Genomic DNA, 22,325 nt, shown 5'->3' with positions numbered 1-22,325 from the left:
ATGTTTGCCTTCATGAGCCAGTCTGGGCAGTGTGAGTGTATGGTTTGAGTCACAGTGCAGCCTACACAACAGCTGACAGTTGACACGCATGATAGCATCATGAAATTACGAACAATGACAATGGCAAAGTCTGCTTGAGAACTGTGTTTTGGGTGCGTGTTGTGTTCAAGTCGAGATGGCAGACTGTGTGTACGTTTTTTGAGAGCGTCGGGTCTCCGTCATGGTCTTGGTGTGGGGGTGAGCATGTATTGTCTTGCTCAGCGAGGGTCTGACTGCTTCTCTCTGTGCCATCAATATGAGAAGTGACAGTCTGACAACCGTAGCTAATGACGGGAGTGTGGTATTGAGTTGCCCTGATGCCCCGCGCATCAGTCGGAGTCGTGTGGGTCAGACCCACGGATTGTGTTTTTGCTATCCGATCTGCTGAGCTGAACCTCTTGATAATTATTGATGGTCAGAGAATAAAGGCTAAGTGAGAAACGTGGTTTGTGAGATCAATCTGTTGGTGTAAATGTGCTTTTTTTGTACGTTGAAAGATCATTTTAGTGCCTCTTTCCAGTTGTATTTTCTTTCTTATTTGAGGTTAAGTTAATTTGGATGATGAGTCTTGTCTTATTTCATCCTGATTAAAGTTCAACATTCAACATTTTCCCATGTGCTATTTTTATTAAGTATTTTCTATAAATTAATTGTGAATGATATTGCTTGACTGCGTTTGTGAAATGCTTACAGTTAGTATCAAAGCTCTTGAATTTGCCTTAACAGATTTCCTTTAGCATTGAGAGTAAACATGAAGTCACAATCCTGAGTGGACTCAACGAATTTGTAGTGAAGTTTTATGGACCACAAGGAAGTAAGTCTGTTTTTAAATTGTTTACATATATGTTTTTTATGAAAACATTTCCAGGTCAAATTTCAGCCCAAAATCAAATGAAAAAAGCCCATTTTAAAACCATAAGATTTTTTATAATAATTTTCATGACAAATAATAGCGTGCGTGTGTGTGTGTGCGTGTGTGTGTGTGTATAATATATAAATTTTTTTTTTTTACTTTTTCATGTTTTTTTGTGTTTTTTTTTTACACAAAAATCAAAGGCTTCTAATTGATTCTGATTCATTACAGTAACTTCTTTCTTATTTCTTTATGGAGCGAAATATGACCCAGACATGTCTTTGACCGGGCTTGTTCGATTTCTTTACCTAGTGAAGCAATGATGCCACTTTTTTGCATATTTAAACACGCCTATCTTACACAACTTTTGGTTTGGGACATGCCGTCATTGCTTACTCAGAAAACATCTCGTGACCCTTTTTAATTATCATATCATCTTCTGTTAAATGATCTTTCCTCCCTCTCTCCACTTGAGAGGTCGGAGCAGGTCTTATCCGTGACCTCTGCGGCTAGGCTTTACCTTTTGGAGTTTGAGCCTGTGGCCACAAGGGTCAGATTGCAGAAGGCTATTCTTGGAGTGAGCACACGTTGCACCATACCCCATATCACACGAGGCCAACAGGACAGCTTCCCTGTCCACATGTACACACCCACACGTGTGTCATTACACATACAAAATTCATAATGATCTAATTAAGAATTACAGTTACACCCACACACCGTCACTTTTGAATACAAAGACCTCTACGCTTAGTCATTTAGAGTGTGCATTACTGTTCGTCTTTCAAAGTCTGTTACATGCTTGAGGAGATGTGAATTGTTTCTTGAATTGTCATGTGTCTCTTTCTGTTTTTTCTGCCAGCACCATATGAAGGGGGCGTATGGAAGGTGCGAGTAGATCTTCCAGACAAATACCCCTTCAAATCTCCCTCTATAGGTACAGTATTACTAGCCATTAGCCATTATCAGCTGAGTGTTCTTCAAAAGCCACACACACATTGGTGTGGTTGGGTAATTATGGGCAGAGTACGTTTGAAACATTCGGTAGAAAAAGCACATGACATCCCTGTGATGTCATATTTAATTGTCTGTAAAGATGGTGTGGTAGGAGAAAGGTTAGTGCTGTGCAGTCAAATGTTGTTATTTGTATCTAATACCATTTTAAGACCATTAGGATTTTTTATATTTATGACAATTTTCATGACAATTAAGCACACAAAGAATTTTTATTTGAAAAATATTCATTTAATTATTTATTTAATGAATATATAATACAGTAATTTGATAAGAGGAAATAGTCATAAATAATGTAAAGCGAAATACTTATTTATGCTATTTTATTAGTTTTAAAAAGTCTAAGGAAACATATGCCATCAAATGCTGTTATTTCTATCTCTGATCTCATTTCATCTTTCTTCTTCAATCTCTCTGCAGGATTTATGAATAAGATTTTTCATCCGAACATCGATGAAGCGTAAGTCTCTTTATTCTGAGTCTGAATTACCTTCTGGTTTGCTCTGAGCAAAAAGTTATTTTCTTAAAAGGATAGTTCTCCCAAAAATTTGCATCTGCTATCATTTACTCACCCTCATGTCATTCTCAAACTTTTTGTTACTGCTGTGAAACATAAAAGATATTCTGAAGAATGTTCGCACTGCTTTTTTCCATATATTCAAAACATCATCAGGAGATCAGGTGCCGAAAAGCTCCAAAAAAAGGACCAAAAGTGTTATAAAAGTAGACTTAAGCACACTCTTTCAAAGCAATAAAATAGTTTTGTGAAGAATGTATTTTCTTAAATCCTCCTTTTTAGCCCTCAGATATTTATTTTAACTCTACAAGTCATGCAATGTTTGACATCAACAATAGCAAACTCTTTCTTTTCAGCAGTATTTTAGTATTTTTTTAATTAGCATTTATTTCAATATTTTCAGTTTTCATTTGAATTTGTTTGTTTCAGTAATTTTGTTGTGTGCTTTTGACATTTTTATTGTTATTTCAAAATAATTCTATATAGCTTTATTTTATTTTTATTTCAGTTTTAGTTTTAATCATATTTTCGAAAAAACTTATTTCATAGCCTAGGCATTCCATCTAATATATATATATATATATATATATATATATATATATATATATATATATATATATATACTGTATATGGAATGGAGAAGTGGAAGTAAACAATGTGATGGGGTGTCACTGTCATTTTCCTGTTATCATAGTAACGCTGCTTTGATACAGTCTGTATTGTATAAAGCACTATATAAATAAAGGTGACTTGACTAGATCACAGTATAATGAATCATCACCCCTACTCTAATGCCAAGACTGTTATTCTTTGTCCAGGTCAGGGACCGTGTGTTTAGATGTGATCAACCAGACATGGACCGCTCTTTATGGTATGTATACGCGATCTCGATTATGTTTCTGCTTTCATGTATATTGAGAATAAATGCTCAGGAAAATCCATAGCTTGCATCGATGCTACCTGAGGAGTAGAATAAAGTCTCTGTCCCTTAGACAGGACCGTGGTGCACAGTAATCCTCTTAACCTCTCTGAATGAGCTAATACCTGCAAGGTCAGAAAACAGCATCAGCTCACCTAACAGCCACACTTAAATGGCCCATTCCCACCAGCAATCATTCAGAGCAACATTGTCTGTCTTTTTGCAGCTGTCTCTCCATTTTTGTCTTTATAATAATAGATCAAGTCACAAATTTAGGACAATTGTAATTTTCATTCAATACAAGTGTAAGTTGTTTGCATCCTAGTGTTGAAGATATTATTCTGAAATACTTGATTCCAGGGTTCTCAAGTCTCACGCATTGGCCGTGAGACACATGCAATTCAACCAGTTCACACGCTCACACGCCACACCGTGTATTTCTCACGCTGAAAAGGCAATGCCAACCAAGTTGTCCTGCAAGCTTATAACGTTGTATATACGAGGCGCAGGCACACAAAGTGAAGTTTCCTGCCGCCAGCACGTATCTCGGCCAGATTGCGTTCGTTACTAGGCAACATAGATGCGCGAACACACGGAAGTTGACGGAAAATTCTCGGCCACCATACGTTCGTTACTAAGTAACCAACTACATCGCGCGAACACACGTCTGATGGAGAAGGTAAGTTGGAAGAAAGTAAGCTCGTCTAACATTTTTAGGCTAGAACATTAAATATATAAATGTTATCAAGGCATCAAAATGTGCAACAAACACTTACAACACAAAACACATTTCATAAGTTGGAGTGTGTACTCTTGTGTACACACACACATACACACACACACACACACACACACCTTAATACTCTATGTCATTTGTTCACAATGTCCCACCACTCGTCCCATCCATTAGGGCTCCTCCCCTAACCGCATGTGATCTCACTCCAAGCTTTTGATAAAACTTGAGAACCCTGTGATTCTGATGTTCTGCATTCTGTGTTCAGATAGTGTTATCATATTGTAATGGTATAGAGTGGTCATGTTTCATGATTCAATTCCACAGCACAGCAAACATAATATTTAACACACTGCTTTATTCCAAAAATTCAGTGTTAATATAAATATGAACTAGTTTAATTAAAACAGTGGCATGTAGACTTCCAATATTTCTCAATTAACTGCTTCATTGATTCGCTACTTTGTACTGTAGATACTATAGAAAGTCTGTTATTCATATATTTTCTTTCTTTCTTTCTTTCTTTCTTTATTCTTCTGCCCCCCCCCCCCCACTTCATTTTCCACCTAATTTTTTTAATTTACTCAAACTACAATCTATTATTTATTTTATGGATACTATAGAAAGTCTGATATCATTTTATTTATTTATTTATTTATTTATTTATTAAATCTGTTTGTAAAGCATCACTTTGCAATCTTCTTTTTTCCACAAAATAATTCAAACTCTAATTTAATTTAATTAAATTTTCCATGTAATAACTGCCTCTTGATCACCAGAACTTTATTTTGTGATTAATGACCAGCTGACTGTCCATTATCCCGTATTTGGTTTATATATATACTCAGCTGCTTTATGTCATTGTCCACTTTGTGTTTGTATACTAGTGACAGCTAGAATGTACAGTACTGTCTATGAGAGAAAAGAGAAAGAGAGAGAGAGAGATCTATGTCTACAGCCCCCACACTGAAAGGGAGATTAGGCCATAATCATGTCACTCACCACAAATCCTCCATTTTGTGCTGCATGTAGGGCTCATAACATAAGACTTTTGCTCTGCTCCTGTATTAAAGGCTCTACTTCCTGTCTTTCTCTCTCCTCACAGATCTCACCAATATCTTCGAGTCGTTCTTGCCACAGTTACTGGCCTACCCGAACCCCATTGACCCTCTGAACGGGGATGCGGCAGCCATGTACTTGCACCGGCCAGAGGACTACAAACAGAAAATCAAAGGTGATTTGGAGAGTTGCTGTCGTTTGACTTGGTGTTCTGTTGGTTTAACCTCCATCTGGCCTCTGGTATATCTTTATATCTGTCACCATGTTTCACATCACCACTTTACAATGTCTTCTGCTCTGAAAAATGCGTGTGCGTAAGGTACGTTATCATAGTGAAACATGCCAAATTGCAGACATCATTTTTGACCTGGCTGTTATACAAAGAAATTATTAACACATGCAAAACAAGAGAGAACCAACGAAATAATAATAACTGATTATGTTGTAGCCACTGTATGCTTTTTCATGTGAGCTTTTTGTTTCTCTATGCATTTTTTTTTCCCCAATAGTAAAATAAAACCTGTAGCTTTTGTATGCCTTTTTTGCCAAATAATTTTGTCAGATAAATACATTAACCAAGTTAAGTGTTTTGTTCTTCCCTCATATTTAAGATATTTAAAAAAATACATAAAAATATTGTCCTCATAATATGATGATTTAATCGAATTTGTAGGTTCATTAAAACCAAATTTCTTCTCTGGACATCACTCTTGGCCAGTCGTATATCTTTTTCTTGCAAAAGTTAAGTCTTCTTGAATTTAAAAAGCCAAATTACTGTCTTTACCATTATGTATTTCATAGTATTTCTAAGCAATTTTGTGGATATATTGTGATTTTATTTATTTTTTGTATGCTTTTCATTAGGCAAATTGAGTTTCCAAAAGCATGAATGTTGGAATCATGACCCAACATAAAATGTTTTGGTAAAAATTCACTACAGTTAAAACATTTTAATGTCAGTTAGATTTTCTAAAAATAAACTATTACTTTTATTCAGGAAGGACACATTAAATTGATCAAAAGTGACAGTAAAGACTTTTATTTTTAGTGTTACAAAAGATGTCTATTTCAAATAAAGGCTGTTCTTTTGAACTTTATATTCATTAAGAAGCGTGAAAAAAAAAAAAAATGTATCATGGTTTTCACAAAAAACTTAAGCAGCGTAACCGTTTTTAATATTGATAATAAGAAATGTTTCTTGAGCATCAAATCACTGAAGACTGGAGTAGTGATGCTCAAAATTCAGCTTTGCCCTCAGGAATAAATTACATTTCAAAATATTTTAAAATAGAAAACACTTCTTTCAAATTGTAATAATATTTCTCAATTACACAGTTTTTACTGTATTTTTGATCAAATAAATGCTGCCTTGCTGAACATAAGAGGCTTTTTCAAAAACAAACCTTAGTGTGAATATAGGTATATATTCCTTAATTTAGTGATTACAATAGTGTGATTAACTTCATTATTTTATTAAATTGTATATTTATTTGTAGTGAAATAATTATTTGCTTTCTGTCTTTTTCCCATCCATCTCTTTCCGTCTCGCTGTTTCTCTTCAGAATACATCCAGAAATATGCAACAGAGGAGGCTCTGAAGGAGCAGGAGGAAGGAGCGGGCGACTCTTCTTCAGAAAGCTCCATGTCTGACTTTTCAGAGGACGAAGCTCAGGACATGGAGTTGTAGTTAAGGGCGACAGTTTCTCCCCTTTACCACAGAGACTATATTATTTCCTAACCATGCGAAGCAGACTATAAAAGATTCATATTTAAACAAGGTGATTTTTTTTTTTTGATTTTTTTTTTATCGTTATTATTACTAAACCAGGATTTTTATGGATATCTAGCGTTGACGATGAATACGGCCGGGCACACTCTCTAGGTGTTCTATCTCTACTTCTTGGTGGTTGTTTCCCCCCCCCCCCCTTTTTTTTCTCCCGTTCACTCTCTCACTCGCTCTCTCCGACGCCCCAACAAAAGAAAGGCTTGTAGTGTTTCCCCCCTCGATTCCACGTTGGTAGCTGCGTAGCTGGAATGCATGTCATCGCCTCCCTAATCCACCTTTTCCGACGCAGACCGACGGGACAGAGGCCGTATTTAACCGGGGGGTGCCCTTGTGATGTTACTAACGTACTGAGAGTTGTGTCTGTGATGCTCTGATATATGAATCCCCTCAGCTTAGACCTTTTTGCAAGGACGGTCTTCAGGTGGAGCTGTCGCAGTTGGATCGGACACGTTTTGCCTCATTACTCCCCTCCACCTCAGCGCTTTGATCGATCCAGCGCAAGTCATTTTGAATTCTCGTTGCTTCCCTGGTTGTCCTGTTTTTTTTTCTTTGGTTTTTTTTTTCTTCTTCGTTTGTTTGTTTTCTCTTTAAACAGCTGTTTTAAGATAGCAACGCTCAAGAGAGGAATTTCTCCTTTCTCCTTTTTATTTGGCTCTCACCTTGAGGGGAAGTTTCCACGCTGTACGTTAAAGCAATCATCAGGATTTTTCCAGAACGTCGCACACATTCTGCTCACCAATCAAGCTCACGATCCAGCGCGTCTACGGCGGAAAATATCAGTACGACTCCCTTTAAGTTCCTCGAGCGTCTTTTTAAAGAGGACGTAGATGTAGAGGCTAGCACACCGAAGCTCAACTTTTTTTCCCACTAGCTCGATGTTTCTGGCTTTTGTTCCCTCGTTGTGGAAGTCCCACACCCACAAAGCGTGGCTCTACACTGTGTGACCTTCCACAGTGACCTTCACTAAACGACCAGGAAAGTGACTGTCCTGCTTTACGGAGCACAATCTTTTATTTTGTACCAACATTGTATGCACAGAGTGTTTTGTCTTTTTCCTCTTACTGTCTCGCACCCTCTCCCTATTTACGAGCATCTTTTTTTGTACATTTGTTGTATGATGCGGAAGTGGAGTCGTGTAGGACTTTGTTGGTCTAGCCTAGAAGAAACCTTCAAGAGAAAAGAGACAAAAAAACAAAAAAAAGACTTTTACTAACATTTGTAGAGTTCATCATCTTTTCCTATTGCTTGTGCATAACTATGATAGCTGTTGTTTGACCTCATGTAGATCTAGTTAGTTTTACTGGGTGGTGAAATCAAAAATAGTTGTTCATATGGATTTAGGTTTCGTAACCTGCTTGTCCGAATACAGATATTATTCGAGGGATCCCATTTGGTAAGATCTGCCTCGGAACTTCTTGTGGTTTTAGGAGAAGGCCGAGTAACATTTACTAATGCTGAGGTGGGGTTCGGCCACTACGGTGTGGAAATGGGCAGATATCTTCTGTATAAAGAGCTTTTGAATTTCAACATCTGCAGATATCATCAGTGGCATGTTGGTAACATGAAGAACCAGATTTAGTTTGTGTGTGTGTGTGTGTGTGTTTTGCAGTATTCTCACAAATCTCGCATTCTGAATGCACTTGCAGATTCATTCATCGTCCAAAATGTAAACGAAACGGGGTTGAAGTGAAGCGTACGACGTTCCGAAACAGACGTCGACCCCCAGCGGAACGGCATTAGGGGAGGTGTTTCAGTTTAGTTTGGCTCGCGTGAACGATTCAGAGCTGCTTATTTTTATCCCATGGCTTTTTTTACGTTCTCTCCTGTTTTTCATTTTTAATTAAATCAATGCTTTATGGGCAAAGCATTTGACCTTGTTTTAGCCCAAGTCAAGAATTGGCCAAATTGTGCAATGGGGGGGGGGGAAAAGAAGAAGAAAAGTCTCAGTTACTCTTTTTTTTTTTAGTCTAAATTAAATTTTTGGATTCCTATTTTTTCCCTCATGCGGTCATTGGGGGTTCATATTTTCAAGAAAAAGAAGAAAAACATCACTTATATGCAGTATTGTATTAAGAGGAAGTTATATTGGTCACTAGGAGAGAGACGGCATATGTTTAGACAGGCCTTTGTTTCACATCTTTCAGACATGTATGGAAGAAAATGCTTCTCGGTTGTGGTTTGGTTGCCTTGGTAAACATTTTGCCATGCCAAGCAACACGCACCCGGACAAACACGACGGACTCAGCTTCTCTTTCATTTCTGCTTCATTTTTGATCCAATGTGAGAGGCAACATGTGGAGATTTAGTTTAAAAACATATATTTTTCCTTTGTTTTTAACTGTCATGTCAAAGAGTAAAATGACTAAAGAATTTGAGAATCTCAAATAAACAATGTATAAGTGTGCTTCCAATATAATTAGAAATTATACCTTTTTTTTGTGAATTTATTTCCTAATTTTTGAATTCCTATTTTTTCCCTCATGTCAATAACGGAGGCATCCATCTGAGCAGGTAATATGTGCTGAAAAGGTGTGTGGGATTGAAGGGAGTTTTTATTTTTAAGTTGTTTAGTGGGTGGGGTGGAATAAATAATTACAGTGTGTCCTTTGTGTTTTGCACTCATAAGCCCCCAGTGCTTACACACACGCACAAACATTGCACACGTACACATTCAGGGGACAGCAGTTATTAATGTCGTGGTCTCCAGCTGTTTGTTTGCCTGAGAGAGAGCGAGAGAGAGAGAGAGGAAGAAGAGATGTGTCTTCCGGCTGCTGCCGTGGCCTCAGAGGCTCCCCCTGCTGGCCCTCTCGGCCAATGGCATCGCGTCTCTTGCAATTGTGTTGATGACGAGCTTTCCAGTGCACTTTGCATGCGTCCGGTGTAGAGTCCAGTCTAATTGAGTCCTGGCTGTCCACTCCTTTAGTCCCTTTTATACCTGTGCTTCAAGAGGGTGCGCAGACATGGGGCTTATGTGGGCACACAGCATGGATTTATTTTTTAATTAGTATCTGTATCTAGTACCTAGTGTGTGATACGCTGATTTAAAAAAGAAAATACACTGTTTTTTTTTCTTTTACACTTTTTTTTTTTTTAAATCACAGGTATTATGGTAATTTGCCCCTTTTATTTCCTTAACCATTAATCTTACTCTCTTTTTTTGCCATTCTTTTTTTCTTTTTCTTTTGCATTGTGAAGTGGGCATGCCTGTCACAAAGGACAAATGCTCTTTATCTATAGGATTATAATCTCTTAAATAGCTGTGTACAGTAAACTGTAATAACTTCTTTTTTAATAAAATATTAAATATGTGTACAAACTGCTTTGCATCTTTCTTTAAAATGAGTCATTTTGTTTTTCATTTTCATTCAAGCATTTTAGTGTCCCCATCATATGTTAATTGGGTGAAATGTTAAACTCACGATAGAAAACCCCCCATCATATTAGTTTATGACAATATCACAATTAAATGATCATGAAGTGAATTTTTAATAAGTAGATGTTTCCTTGTTAACTTCTAACAAAAAATGGAAATGTATTGGGAACTTAGAATAAAATGTAGGCTATTTATTTATTAAGAAATAATAAAACGTAAAAATAAAACAAATAAGCATGTTTTGCTAACTATTTTATTTCAATTGCCATTTAGTTTGAATGCATTTTCTTCATAGACTGTAAAAAAAAAAGATTTTCTTAAATTTATTTTTCTACCCTGTTGGAGTTTTGTAATATCCCTTTAATGATCAAAGACCGTTCCTTACGTCATCTCACAGGAAATTACAACATCATTTTTGGCGCGAAAGCTACAGTTTAAACATCAGTAAGTATAAATCCGTTGTATGAATTTTATGATGTTTTGCTGTATTTGTCAGTTTGTTTAAATCTAAATCGTTTTACCTAATGCAGAAATCAGCATGATTATATATATATATATACATATAATTGAAATATCACAATGAACTTACTAACGGTCAGTCCCTCGCTTTAAATGAGTTTGAACAGAGCATATCGACCATTAATCTATGCTTTTTTTAAATAGAAATAGGCTACTTAAATTACAGCTCATTGTAAAACTCAAATGATTCAGAATGGCCAAATGATATTCTGATATATTTGAATTTATATTAAAAATATTGAGATGTATTTTGAATACCAGTGAATGGGTAAATTGTAAAGCCTCTAGTATAGGGATGCTTCCCCCGGCCTCATCATTTACATGTATGATGTGTTACTCTGTACCACCACTAGATGGCAGACAGGTTTCAAAAGTGGCCAAGAGGAGAATAATATGCATTAAAGTCCATTATCTTATATTTATATTAAAACTGTTGCAAGAACACCAAAAAGCCTTCATTTCATCCAAAAAAAATAGACTTTATAAATCACAGCATAAAGCACTAAAGACATAGCATATATAATTTAGGCCATCTAAAAGTGGGCCAAATGCATTACATTACTAATATCTTACCATATATATATATATATATATATATATATATATATATATATATATGCTATATATATATATATATATATATATATATATATATATATATATAAAATCAATAAAAATCTAACCTTTCATTGAAGTAAAACCATTGAAAGTGGAGGTGGGTAAATCACATTATGAAATAAATATTTTTCTCCAAAACACGTCGGCCACAATTAGGATTTGCACCCCTACAAATTCTTATGAGTAAAATATCTCTATATAAGTATAAGTATATTCCCATTCATTTTTTAGCACACCAGGGTGACTAGGGACATGAAATTGTCCAGCCATGACTTCTTGTTTCACATGAGTTTAAATGGAAACACAAAGGCCAAATTCCCTGAATCATCCATCACAATGAGTGAAACCAAAGAATATAGTTCTGATGTGCAGCAAAATATTGTTGAGCATCACAAAATAGAAAGTGGCTGTAAGAAAATAGCTAAAGCATTGAAAATCCCCATTTCCACCATCAGGGCAATAATTAAGAAGTTCCAATCAACTAAAGATGTTACGAATCCTCCTGGAAGAGGACGCGTGTCTATCGTCCTAACGCACGGTGAGGAGGAGTATATATTCAGTTGTCAGACACGACTGGGACTTCAAAAGGGACCAGCTTCTATGGTCAGATGAAACTGTGATAAAATGTACCCCATGCCCACTGTTAAATATACCACTGGATCTTTGAAATTGTGGGCCTATTTTCTTCAGATAAATGGATTCTATCAAATACCAACAGATAAAAAAGCTAGAAATATTATAATGGGTCGTGGTTGGATCTTCCATCAGGACAACGATCCAAAAAACCCCATCAAAATCAACACAAAAATGTGTCACTGAGCACAAAATGAGGCTTCTGCCATGGGTGTCCCAGTTCCCTGACCTGAACCTTGAACTAAAGAGGAGAAGCACCAACATGGAGCTGGGAATCTGAAGGATCTGGAGAGATTCTGTGATCTCTTGTCAGGTGTTCTCCAAAACTCATCAGGCATTATAGGAGAAGACTCAGAGCTGTTCTCTTGGCAAAAGGAGGTTGCAAAAAGTTTTGAATAAAAGGGTGACTTTAATTATGGCCAACGTGTATTGGAGAAAAACACTTATTTCATAAAGAGATTTTCCCCACATTTTCAATTCTTTTTTACTATTAAAGGTTCGATTTTTGTAATTAAATATCAAAAGGATTAACAATGCCGATTTATTTTCACAGGCTTCTTTGCTCACATTTACCAATGGTGCCAATCATTCTGACCACGACTGTATATATTTCCAGTTTCATGTGCAGAATTCAACATTGACCAGCAGGTTCCCCGTGACCATGAGTTACACAAAGTAGAATCCTAATCCAAATGTAGTGCCATTAGTGGCCTGCAGGGGACGATAACACTCGTTTTCAAGGGAGGAAACAATTTAGTAGCATAAGGCAAATTAATCTTTTCAACCAAAACATCTCTGTCACGCAGCAGTCTGTCCTCACTTGTTCTTTCATGCTTAAGGACAATTAACAAATGAATACAAACTGTATGCCATTGCTCTCCTTTAGATTTCCCCCTGCTTTCCCTTCCTTTTTCTGCTTCTCTGTACTTCTGTTTTACCCCATTATAACTCCAGATTTCCCCTCCATTAACATTTCCTCTGAGTCTATGCGTAAGTAGTCGAGGAGAAGAAGACATCGAGCTGGGACAGAAATGGGGCAGTGCGTATTCCTCTTCTTTCCAAAGACCTGACCTCCAGTGATGGAGAAACATGAGCTCCTCAATGAAATATTTAAAGCCTTTATCTGCAGTGCGATGGTCAAGAGGGCTACAGGCCTACATGATGTAATGCCCAGCCCCAGACTGCCTCCCTGATTGGCCGGAATTATAGCTTTGCCGTCATGTGACCAGTCCCTGTGGTTCAGGGAACTCACAGGAGAAGCTTGATACTCTTTCATATTCGTTAATGTCTCCATCATTTTCACTTAAAACAATTTCGGACTAAAGGGCGTAGAGGTAATGTGTCGGGATTTGTTTTCGCAACAATTTGATTGATGGCATGCGCAGAAAAATTCAATTATGGAAAGATATACAAAAAAAAAAAAAAAAAAAAAAGGGTTGAAAGTGCTTCAGAATGAATGACAAATATTGTTTAGCTTTAACAGGACTGCAGCTTTGTAAGGATAAGAATGATGCGGCAGTTGATACCCATCCCTATAATCACAGTCTGCACTTTTGAACTCTAATCAGTAAATGAGTTTGATAATCAGCAAACAAGGAACGTTCTCAGAATGTTTTGGCAAGGTTATCAACAAACGTTCTTCCAGAAACACTTTTTATCTGGTATTTAATAATCAAAATAATTCAAATGTAACATTTTCATAACCTTTGCAAAATAATGGAATGCTCCTTTAACGTTCGCATAACCAAAACGTAACCAAACACGTTGAAATAACTTAATGGGAACGTTAGCAAAAATGTTCTTAGAACATATTTTTATCAGCTGGGTACACCCAGAATCATAGTGTGTCCTATCAAGGTATCATATGGCAAGATGGCAGATACGACTGTATGATAATAAAAAATATATAGGCTATTGTAAGAAACAACCAAGACCATAAGCTAAACTATTGTCTTATTTTCATTTCATGTGAGTGTGCGTCTCCTGTGAAATGGCATCCTGATGCTGACATGTGAGACAGTGGATCTTGACCGGCATAGCGTCTCTCATGTCGAGGACTCGGTTACTAAACCAGCCCAACTCTGTTATTAATGGATGACCGTCTGATTAAAAACGCCTCAGACAAAGACACAAATGGCAGATGCTCTGACTCCCCGTCCGTCTCCATGGTGACTGATAATGCCAACTTAGTTAAATGTTGCTGATGGTAAGGTGATGACCTACAGGGTGATAAAAAACTCCATGGACAAAATTACTATTATTTTATTAGTATTAGTATTGTTATTTAAATATCATTTTATTCAGCTATTTTGTGCTTATTAGTAAGTGTTTTATTTTATTAATCCTTTTACAATCAAATTGCATGAGCAGATTTTTATACCAAGTTTCCTAACACAGTATTATTTTTATTTTTTCTTCTTGATTATCTGAAATGCTTCTTTCCATTTAGGAACAAACAATATCAGATCAATATTAATTATATTACACCCCCATGCAGTCTATTAACAGCATCTCAATATATTCTCAAACCATTATCCCGCACTAGAATGATTAAAATGAGCCTTTTGACAGTCTGCAATAACATCTTCTTCCTGTGTCTTTGCAGATTGTTTTAAAGCTTTTAAGAGATGCTGTGAAATATCATTCAGAAATAAAATTGTAATACATACATTTATTCATTTACAAATAAAGGACTAAATTATGAGCAACAAAAATTGTAAACATTTTTGCTTTCAAGAAATTGTTACTGTTAAATCGATATTGTTAATATTATGAACTGAAATAGGAATTCCTAAATAATAATAATTTAATAATGAATAATAAAAAGAAAGCAAGCAAGAAATGTATTCTTTTCTTATTTTACTTTCTTATATTACTAAGTGTTTTGTATCATTTTATTACTAAGGGATTTAATGATTATAATACTGTCCCCCCCCTGTGGAAACCCCAGAACAAACTATATTAATAATTACAATCTCTTAGATTTATTTGAACCATATAATTTTAAATAATAATCTGAACCACAAACGGTGGATTGAAAACTGTTGGTGACACTCTATATACTTATAAGTGTTATATAGTTCTTATAACTATAATATTAACCATATAGTATATAATATTTAATGTATAATATAACAGACGAGGTATGCAGTGGATAGATGTTTGTCAGTACATCAAATGCTCCGCTGGTCATCTGTAAACTATTCCACCACGCTTTTTGTTCCTTAGGCCCGTATCATGTATCACTCGATGAGGGCTTCAGTAGTGCCAGAAGAGTGGGCCGGTTACACCCGATACCCGTCCTGGCAGGTGGGGAGGGCTCTAAACGTCATATGGACCGACAGGTAGCTGCAACGAAATGACTATTTTAAAAATTCAACAGCTTTACTCAGCTTCCCTCATACAGGTGATCCGTGGCTCGTGTTTCAACTTTTCCAGAAGTTAATCAGGTGAATGAAGAGTGGACGGGTGAGGGGAGGACTCGACCAGGGCTGACTGGTCAACAAAGAGCCCTTGGGATAGGTTTCACTCCGGCTATTCGGTTTGAATAGATGTAACCAGAGCCGCCAGACTAACGCCACCGGCATAATTTAAAAATATAGAGGGTTTTTTTTCCACTGAGGTGTCAGTATAGGCTTCAACTATCAACAGCAGGTAAGTGGACTCGGGGGTTGTGGGTAACGTGGACCGGTATATATATACGAGGAGTGACCCAATGGAGGACAGCCTCGCTTCCCCATCCACTGTGATGCACCGACTGCAGTTGCTCTAAAGATGTCCTGATGTCTTCCAGGATGGAGGGATACTGTCTGTGATGACGCCTGCATTGGGTAACCTTTTATATCAGTTTAACTTAAGATCATTTTATTTTTAGACTGCTAAAATTTTATCCTTGACCTATAAGTAGTTGACACTGGGGTGCAGGCAGACCTAAACCTATACAGGAATTATTAGAAATAGTCACAAATGACTATACACATAGATTAGAAATAAACAGAATTAGACTTTAAATGTATAACAGCATATGGTCCTATTTATGTTTTTTTTATTATATATTTTTATATTCAAGCAACATGCAGAGCACAATGATGGATTCAGGCTGCTAACTAAGGAAGACTGTTATGTAAAAGGATGCTCGTGTAGCTGGTAGGGCCTACAGGCATATAGAGCAGATGAAATAGTGCGTTTGAATGCCTGTTCATTACTGACCATCTGGATGATGTCATCTGATCCCAAAACCCAAGACCTGCGGGACACACACAGGGAGAAAATCTTAAACCAATGCAATGCATTATCACTTACTGATAGACTACTGAAGATGTATGCTGTTTTTTTAGTTTTTTTTAGAATATTTTTCTAGAATTATTTTTTATAGATCAGAGAAATAGCTAGTCTTCAGCTGGTTTAGTTCCCAGCCAACTGACCGGTGCACAAAACCTCATTAAAAACAGGCAAAAGTTTTCTTCGATTAGGCTGTTAGACCAGCTCAGACTAGCAAACTAATTTAGTCTGGTTCAAGACTCTTTTTCAGCTGAGTTCTTTCATTCCCCCTTTTGCTCTCTCTCTCTCTCTCTCTCTCTCTCTCTCTCTCTCAATACAGACAGAGCCTCTTTGTCTGCCAGTAATACAGGTAAACACCTGTCTTGGCCCTCACAACACGACACATTTAGTCCAATATGTGTTTGTAAGAGTCTGCTCTGCTGTCTAAATTGAACGACAAATTAGTCAGAACACTGCGATATTAAAGGCATGCTATTCTAAATAGCCTAACTATTTTCACAGTGTATATTCAGATATTGTTTATAATTTTTTGTTCTAATTATTTACATTTAGTCTATATTAGTACAGCACTGATAAATAAAGAATAAGACATGCAAAGTAGGCTATACTGCGCAATTAAAAAAATGTAGGCCTTTAGAGACAATGCGCATCAGAGACAATGCGTGTTGGGACAAGAAATAAAAAATAAAAGAAATAGACTGGGTGTTGTATTATTGCCAAATAATAGCACGAATTCCCACCACGAAGGCCAGCGTTCGATCTTTTAAAAATAAGCTCGTTTCAACAACGTTTCAGTGACGACAAAAGTTTGAATTTACGTATAATTCGTTAAATTAACGTTCGCGTGATGAGGGAGGCTAACCGTAACCAACGGATGTCCATCGCTGACAAACAGAAGTAAAGCAACTAGCGTTATTTTTCGCTTTGTAGATTTACATATCAGAAAGTTATATTATATTAAAAGAAACGTTAATGTATTGTTTTCAACTCTTTCGAGATAGTTGAGATAGACAATTTGGGTTGTTTACTGACAGGAATTCTTTAAAAAAAAAAATTATCGCCTTGAAAATCTTCGAATAATTCGCACTCCTGAGACTATAAAATGGTGCTGTTGTTGCAGTTAAAAAGCTGCTCGCTTCATCATTTTTGTATGGTAAAATTAAAACCCGTCTCCAGAATAATTCGGGTTTGAAAATCTTTTAATCCGAAGATGAAGTAACCCAGTGCCAGCTGTAGCCTAACGTTATGCTAGGAGCGCAGCAGAGCTCAATCAGAGAGCCTCGCCTCCCGTCAGCTCCACCTTAAAAGGACAGAAAAAAGCACCTGAGTTAGTGACATCAAAATGCTGGAGACAAGAGGAGGGTTGGATTATTCCTTCGGCACTGGGGTAAGATGCTTAACTAATTATCTTTCCATTGGCAAATCCTCACGGTTGCAGACTAAACAAGCGGGCTACCTTCTGTGCATATCGACACGTTTAATTTTGTCTGCATGTTGAGAAGAGAAAAGCTGAAATTCTGAGAGTCGTTTGAGCACCTGGAGCTGCGCAGGTACGACTCTCCAGGTGGAAAAGAGAGGGAGAGAGAGAGAGAGAGAGAGAGAATATGTAAGGGGGGGAAACTGGGCTGCATTTGTTATTTGATACTCAGGAAGTCAGTGACGACGCTTTGACTTCTTTGTCTCATTGAAAAATGCTCGATTATGCGGCGAGAGAGCTTGATAAATCCGCGTTCACTCATGGAAGCGAACGAGTTTAAATCAGCGCGAGCTCGGCGTGGCGCGTTTGGAGGAAAGTCGGGTCGTTTTTCGATAGCAATCGCTCAGATTGTCGTCGAACCTGTGCAAATCAGGTATAGAAGAGCAAGTTTTTTGATTTTAGTTGTGTTAAAAGCTGTGTTAGCGTTCATAAATAAATAAATAAACTAAAGGAAGAAGCCGAGTCTGAAAAAAAGTCAGGATTTTGAGACGTACGCATCAGGTAAGTTTCTAAATAATTGTTTAAAATCAAACGTAAATTGCAGACTAATAATGGATTGTGTATATAACTGTTTTCTTTTTTAAATATTATCCTGCATATTTAGGCTACCTATGAATTAACATATTTTTACGGGTTTTATGGACTGAGAAGGAAAAAAAAAAATATAGCCTATTTTTGTTATTATTATTTTTTCAAGGTTATTTACAGAGGATAGAGGATACAACAGAGGATACTTGTAGTCTCAGTGCAGAAATAAGGCGCATGTGTGGAAATGCATTCACAGCATCCCTCTGCGAAAATAGGGCTGGATATCAGAGTGGTTGACGCATAACGTTTTTATCAGCATCAATATGTTATGTTCAAATTTATTTTGATATTTAAGGAAACGTGTATGTTTTAGGTGCTGGAACTGAACTAATTAATTTATACTAAAAAATAACTCAGTAGGCTATGAGATTATGTAGGCTATAGCCTAATAATAATAAAAAACGATGTATAATAGGCTATCTGTAAAATATGTAGCAATTATTTTAGTTTAAAATGGTTTTAGGTGACAACAGCAGGTCAGACCGCAGGGCATGTCAACAGCTTCCCAAAAGTATTTAATATCATCAACCCATCTACACCATTTCCAGGGTCCTGCCTAAATCTAGCAAAATGTGATAATCTTCTTTTTGTTTCTGATTTTTTTTTTTTTTTTTTTTTTGCCCTGCGTCGTTTGCATAGGCTCAAAGAGATTTGTTTAGTAGTCTAGGTTACTCGTTATTCTATCAATTGCATGTGGATAAAAAGTCGAAGTAACTAACAGTCAACCGCAAGATTATTGGGTTATTTAGCTACATTAACTTAGATTTTTTTTTTAACTTTTAGATTTTTAATTCACCAAAAGCAAAACAATGACACTGAAAATTATTCTGATAGGATGGCAAACAGAAAGCCCACATGAACAATTAATTCAGGATTAACTCTTAATTTATTGTACAATGTAAGTATATTTTTATTTGCATTGCATGTTACAAGTAGCCTATATTTTTGATATTTTCAGTTTGTCACGCATCACCACAAAACATACAAATGCCTATACACAATTTATCCATATATTAAAAAATAGTATTTAAAATAAATAAAACAAGTAGCCTATTTATATTTTCTACAAAATATTTTATTTTCAGGTAAACAACACACGCGATAGGCCTATCAATGATTGTTTTGTCTACAATCACCTTGGGAGAACGAGTAGCCCCGGGCGTTGTCCTTTTGGGGGAGACTGAACTAGTCTGGCCAAATCTTTCCTAAAATAACTGAAGTTCGAGGAGATACTAGCTAATTAGACAAATGCGATTAACCGGGAGCTTTGAGACTGTTATTGAGGTTAACGAGAGGTGCCAACGCACTCACACGCAAGCTTATTGATGATGATAAAAAATGACGAGACAAAAAACATAAAAAATAAATAAAAAAAACTTCGATAACTCCTGCCGTATTCAATGTAAAAACAACCGGGCAGAAATATGACGCAGTGCAGGGTTCAAAAACACTGCATTCAAGATCAACCTCTGAATAATCTGAAAAATATAAATAGTTATAATTTTATCAGGATCGAATGAATTGGTCTTTTAGGTATTGTGGATTGACCTGAATTAAAATAATAATAATAATGAATCAGATAATAGTCCATGATTCTGGATCAAATAATAACAATAATCAGCATGGTGGATTATTTAATTAATTTATGCTATTTCTGTAAATATTGCCTATTTTCTAGTTATAAAACAGAAATGAAAACAGATAATTTGTGTTGCTAAAGTAAATATTTAGCACATTTTATATAGTTAGGCACTGGGTTCACGCTCTTGTATTCACAATTTGGGAAATTGTGAGAGTGATGACATTTTATTCTGCGCACTTTCGTTTTTTTACATGCTTTGTGCCAAGACACTCAGCAAAAATAGACAGTGAAGTCGTCATGATGTTATCATATGAGAATTTGTTTCTTTCATTACGCATGGGTGGGGGCGAAACAAAATGAGCTAGACCAATTTGACTATGCTGGCTTCTCAACTTGGCTTTTTAGAGGTATTGATTATTCCAGGAAATTGCAAGAGGAGTCCTGCTCCGGGAGCCATTTGGGCGTCTGAAAAATCACTTAGAACATCATTTTTGATCTGGAATCAATCTGGCCTCCATCTCCTGCAGGAGCTGAGGGAGCAGGAGCTAATGGCTGTTCCTGCATGGGTCCTCCTGGGTGGGGCTGTAGGCTTCGCCTATCGGGGAGGAGGGTGCTCGAGGTCTGGTGGCTTCTCCCATAGCAGATGGCATGTAACCAGAAGATATAGAGTCGAATGCAGCAAGCTCTCTTGGGTGCTGTGTGTTTGATAATGTAGTGTTGGGTTTTTTGCTTAAGGCTATAGTGAACCCAGCAACATGGCGTCTCTTGTGTCACTTTACTCAATGGTGATGATTATGCTCAGGGTGATGTCAAATACTAAAGGAGCACGTTGATGGATCTCTGCAGGCTTTTATTGCACATTTGTCTGCTGTGTTTGGAAGGACATCATTGTTTTTTATCATCACTCCCATCGTGCTCGGAGATGGAAACGGTAAAGGGATCGTCCTTTAGGTATAAATCCAGAAGTTTGTTTGATAATCTCTAAAGATTATCTAAAGACAATTTCATTTGAGGAAAAGACTGTCCGTTCTTAAGGAGATGCAAGTCCCTCCTCAGCATAAAGTATGATTATGTATTAATATAACTTGGTATAATCTCCTCAACAGCTAATTAAAATGCCTAGTTGAGCACATTATGGAGGATAATGTCAGCATTTCAATTGATTCAAAATTTTCTATGTACCCATGTGGAGAGTCACTAGTGTGTCCTTTGTAATCTTAGTGATAATCCAACATATCTTGGCAAAGCATTGGAACCAGTAATATCTTGGCAAAGCATTGGATTTTTATTCTCATTTATCATAACTGTGTCTTTTATGAAGAATCTTCAAACTGTAGAGCATGGTGCTAGAAACACCAAAGCTGCCAAGGTCATTGGTTCAATTCCCAGGGAATGTGTGAACTGATGAAATGTGAAGTTGCTTTAGACAAAAGCATCTACCAAAATGCACAAATACAAACTAGACTTTCCCTCCACTGGTTTTACAGTTTTTATTTCACCGGATTATTCTGTAGTGAATCTTGTCTTTCTTGGCTTGCTGTCTCTCTGAAAATCACTTTAGCGTTTCCTTTCTCACTCTCTGTCTCTCTCTCTCTCTCTTTTTCCATTTAGGAAGAAGGGTTCTTCTCAACCTCCTTAACCAAATCTCCCCAACCTCCCCCGTCCACCCCCCTCCCCGCTGCTCAATCGTTCTTTCATTGGTGTTGCTGGAGGCCGCAGGTTGTCTTAAGGGGTGAAGCTGACAGACTCCTGTTCTGTGTATGGCACTGGTAGAATTCACTGTGAAAGCACACTATCAGTGAATTACCAAAGGGCCATAAACAGAGCAGAGAAAGAACCACGTGATGGCCAATTTGCTTCAGATTTGCTCTCTGGTGTAAGTGGGTACAGATCCCAAACTCTCTGCTGAGCCGGACGCTCTGCTGTCCCTCTTCTTTGCCTGTTTTGGCACTAGCACATTTTTGCTTTTTTATATATACGTTGAGCAATTATGTGTAGTGCCAATATGGGACAAGACAGAAATGCTGCTAAAAATCTCCTGATCACGAGCAAAAGGACAGACAACCGTTGGCGCGATTGATCCTCTCCTAGGCAGTCATGTTCTATTTTCAATCCCTCTGCCCGGTGTAACATAAGAAGCGACCTTCGCTGCGGAAAGCCGAAAATTCAATAATCTCGGATCTTTCGGAAGACATTTTCCTTTCTATCACTGCAGCTGAACCCGAAAAGAAGTAGCTCACGGTGGTTTTGCACGGAGATGATTTGTACAGTTGCATTATTACAATAAAACATTTTGTCTTGCATCAAACGCCATAAACAGTCATTAATGGAGGA

At 37.0% G+C, this 22,325-nt stretch overlaps 1 protein-coding gene across 2 annotated transcripts in view; it reads left to right on the top strand.

Annotated features, from left to right (window-relative positions):
* Positions 1-10,237, top strand: part of ube2h (ubiquitin-conjugating enzyme E2H) — a 31,901-nt gene extending 21,664 nt beyond the window's left edge. Inside the window, exons 1-7 of one of the 2 annotated variants that reach the window (XM_084111855.1) lie at positions 261-472; positions 777-853; positions 1,755-1,829; positions 2,327-2,366; positions 3,242-3,294; positions 5,181-5,309; positions 6,697-8,100. In XM_084111855.1, coding sequence (XP_083967981.1) covers positions 357-472; positions 777-853; positions 1,755-1,829; positions 2,327-2,366; positions 3,242-3,294; positions 5,181-5,309; positions 6,697-6,821 — 615 coding nt within the window. In that variant the 5' untranslated portion in view covers positions 261-356 and the 3' untranslated portion in view covers positions 6,822-8,100. Of the gene's footprint in view, positions 1-260; positions 473-776; positions 854-1,754; positions 1,830-2,326; positions 2,367-3,241; positions 3,295-5,180; positions 5,310-6,696 lie in introns of those variants that run through there. The other variant, XM_084111854.1, reaches the window with a different exon arrangement.
* The last annotated feature ends 12,088 nt before the right edge of the window (positions 10,238-22,325 follow it).

The sequence above is a fragment of the Abramis brama genome (genome assembly GCF_963993115.1).
Source record: "Abramis brama genome assembly, chromosome: 4".
NCBI classification, from domain to species: Eukaryota; Metazoa; Chordata; class Actinopteri; order Cypriniformes; family Leuciscidae; genus Abramis; species Abramis brama.
This window is presented reverse-complemented; position numbering and strand designations above follow the sequence as displayed.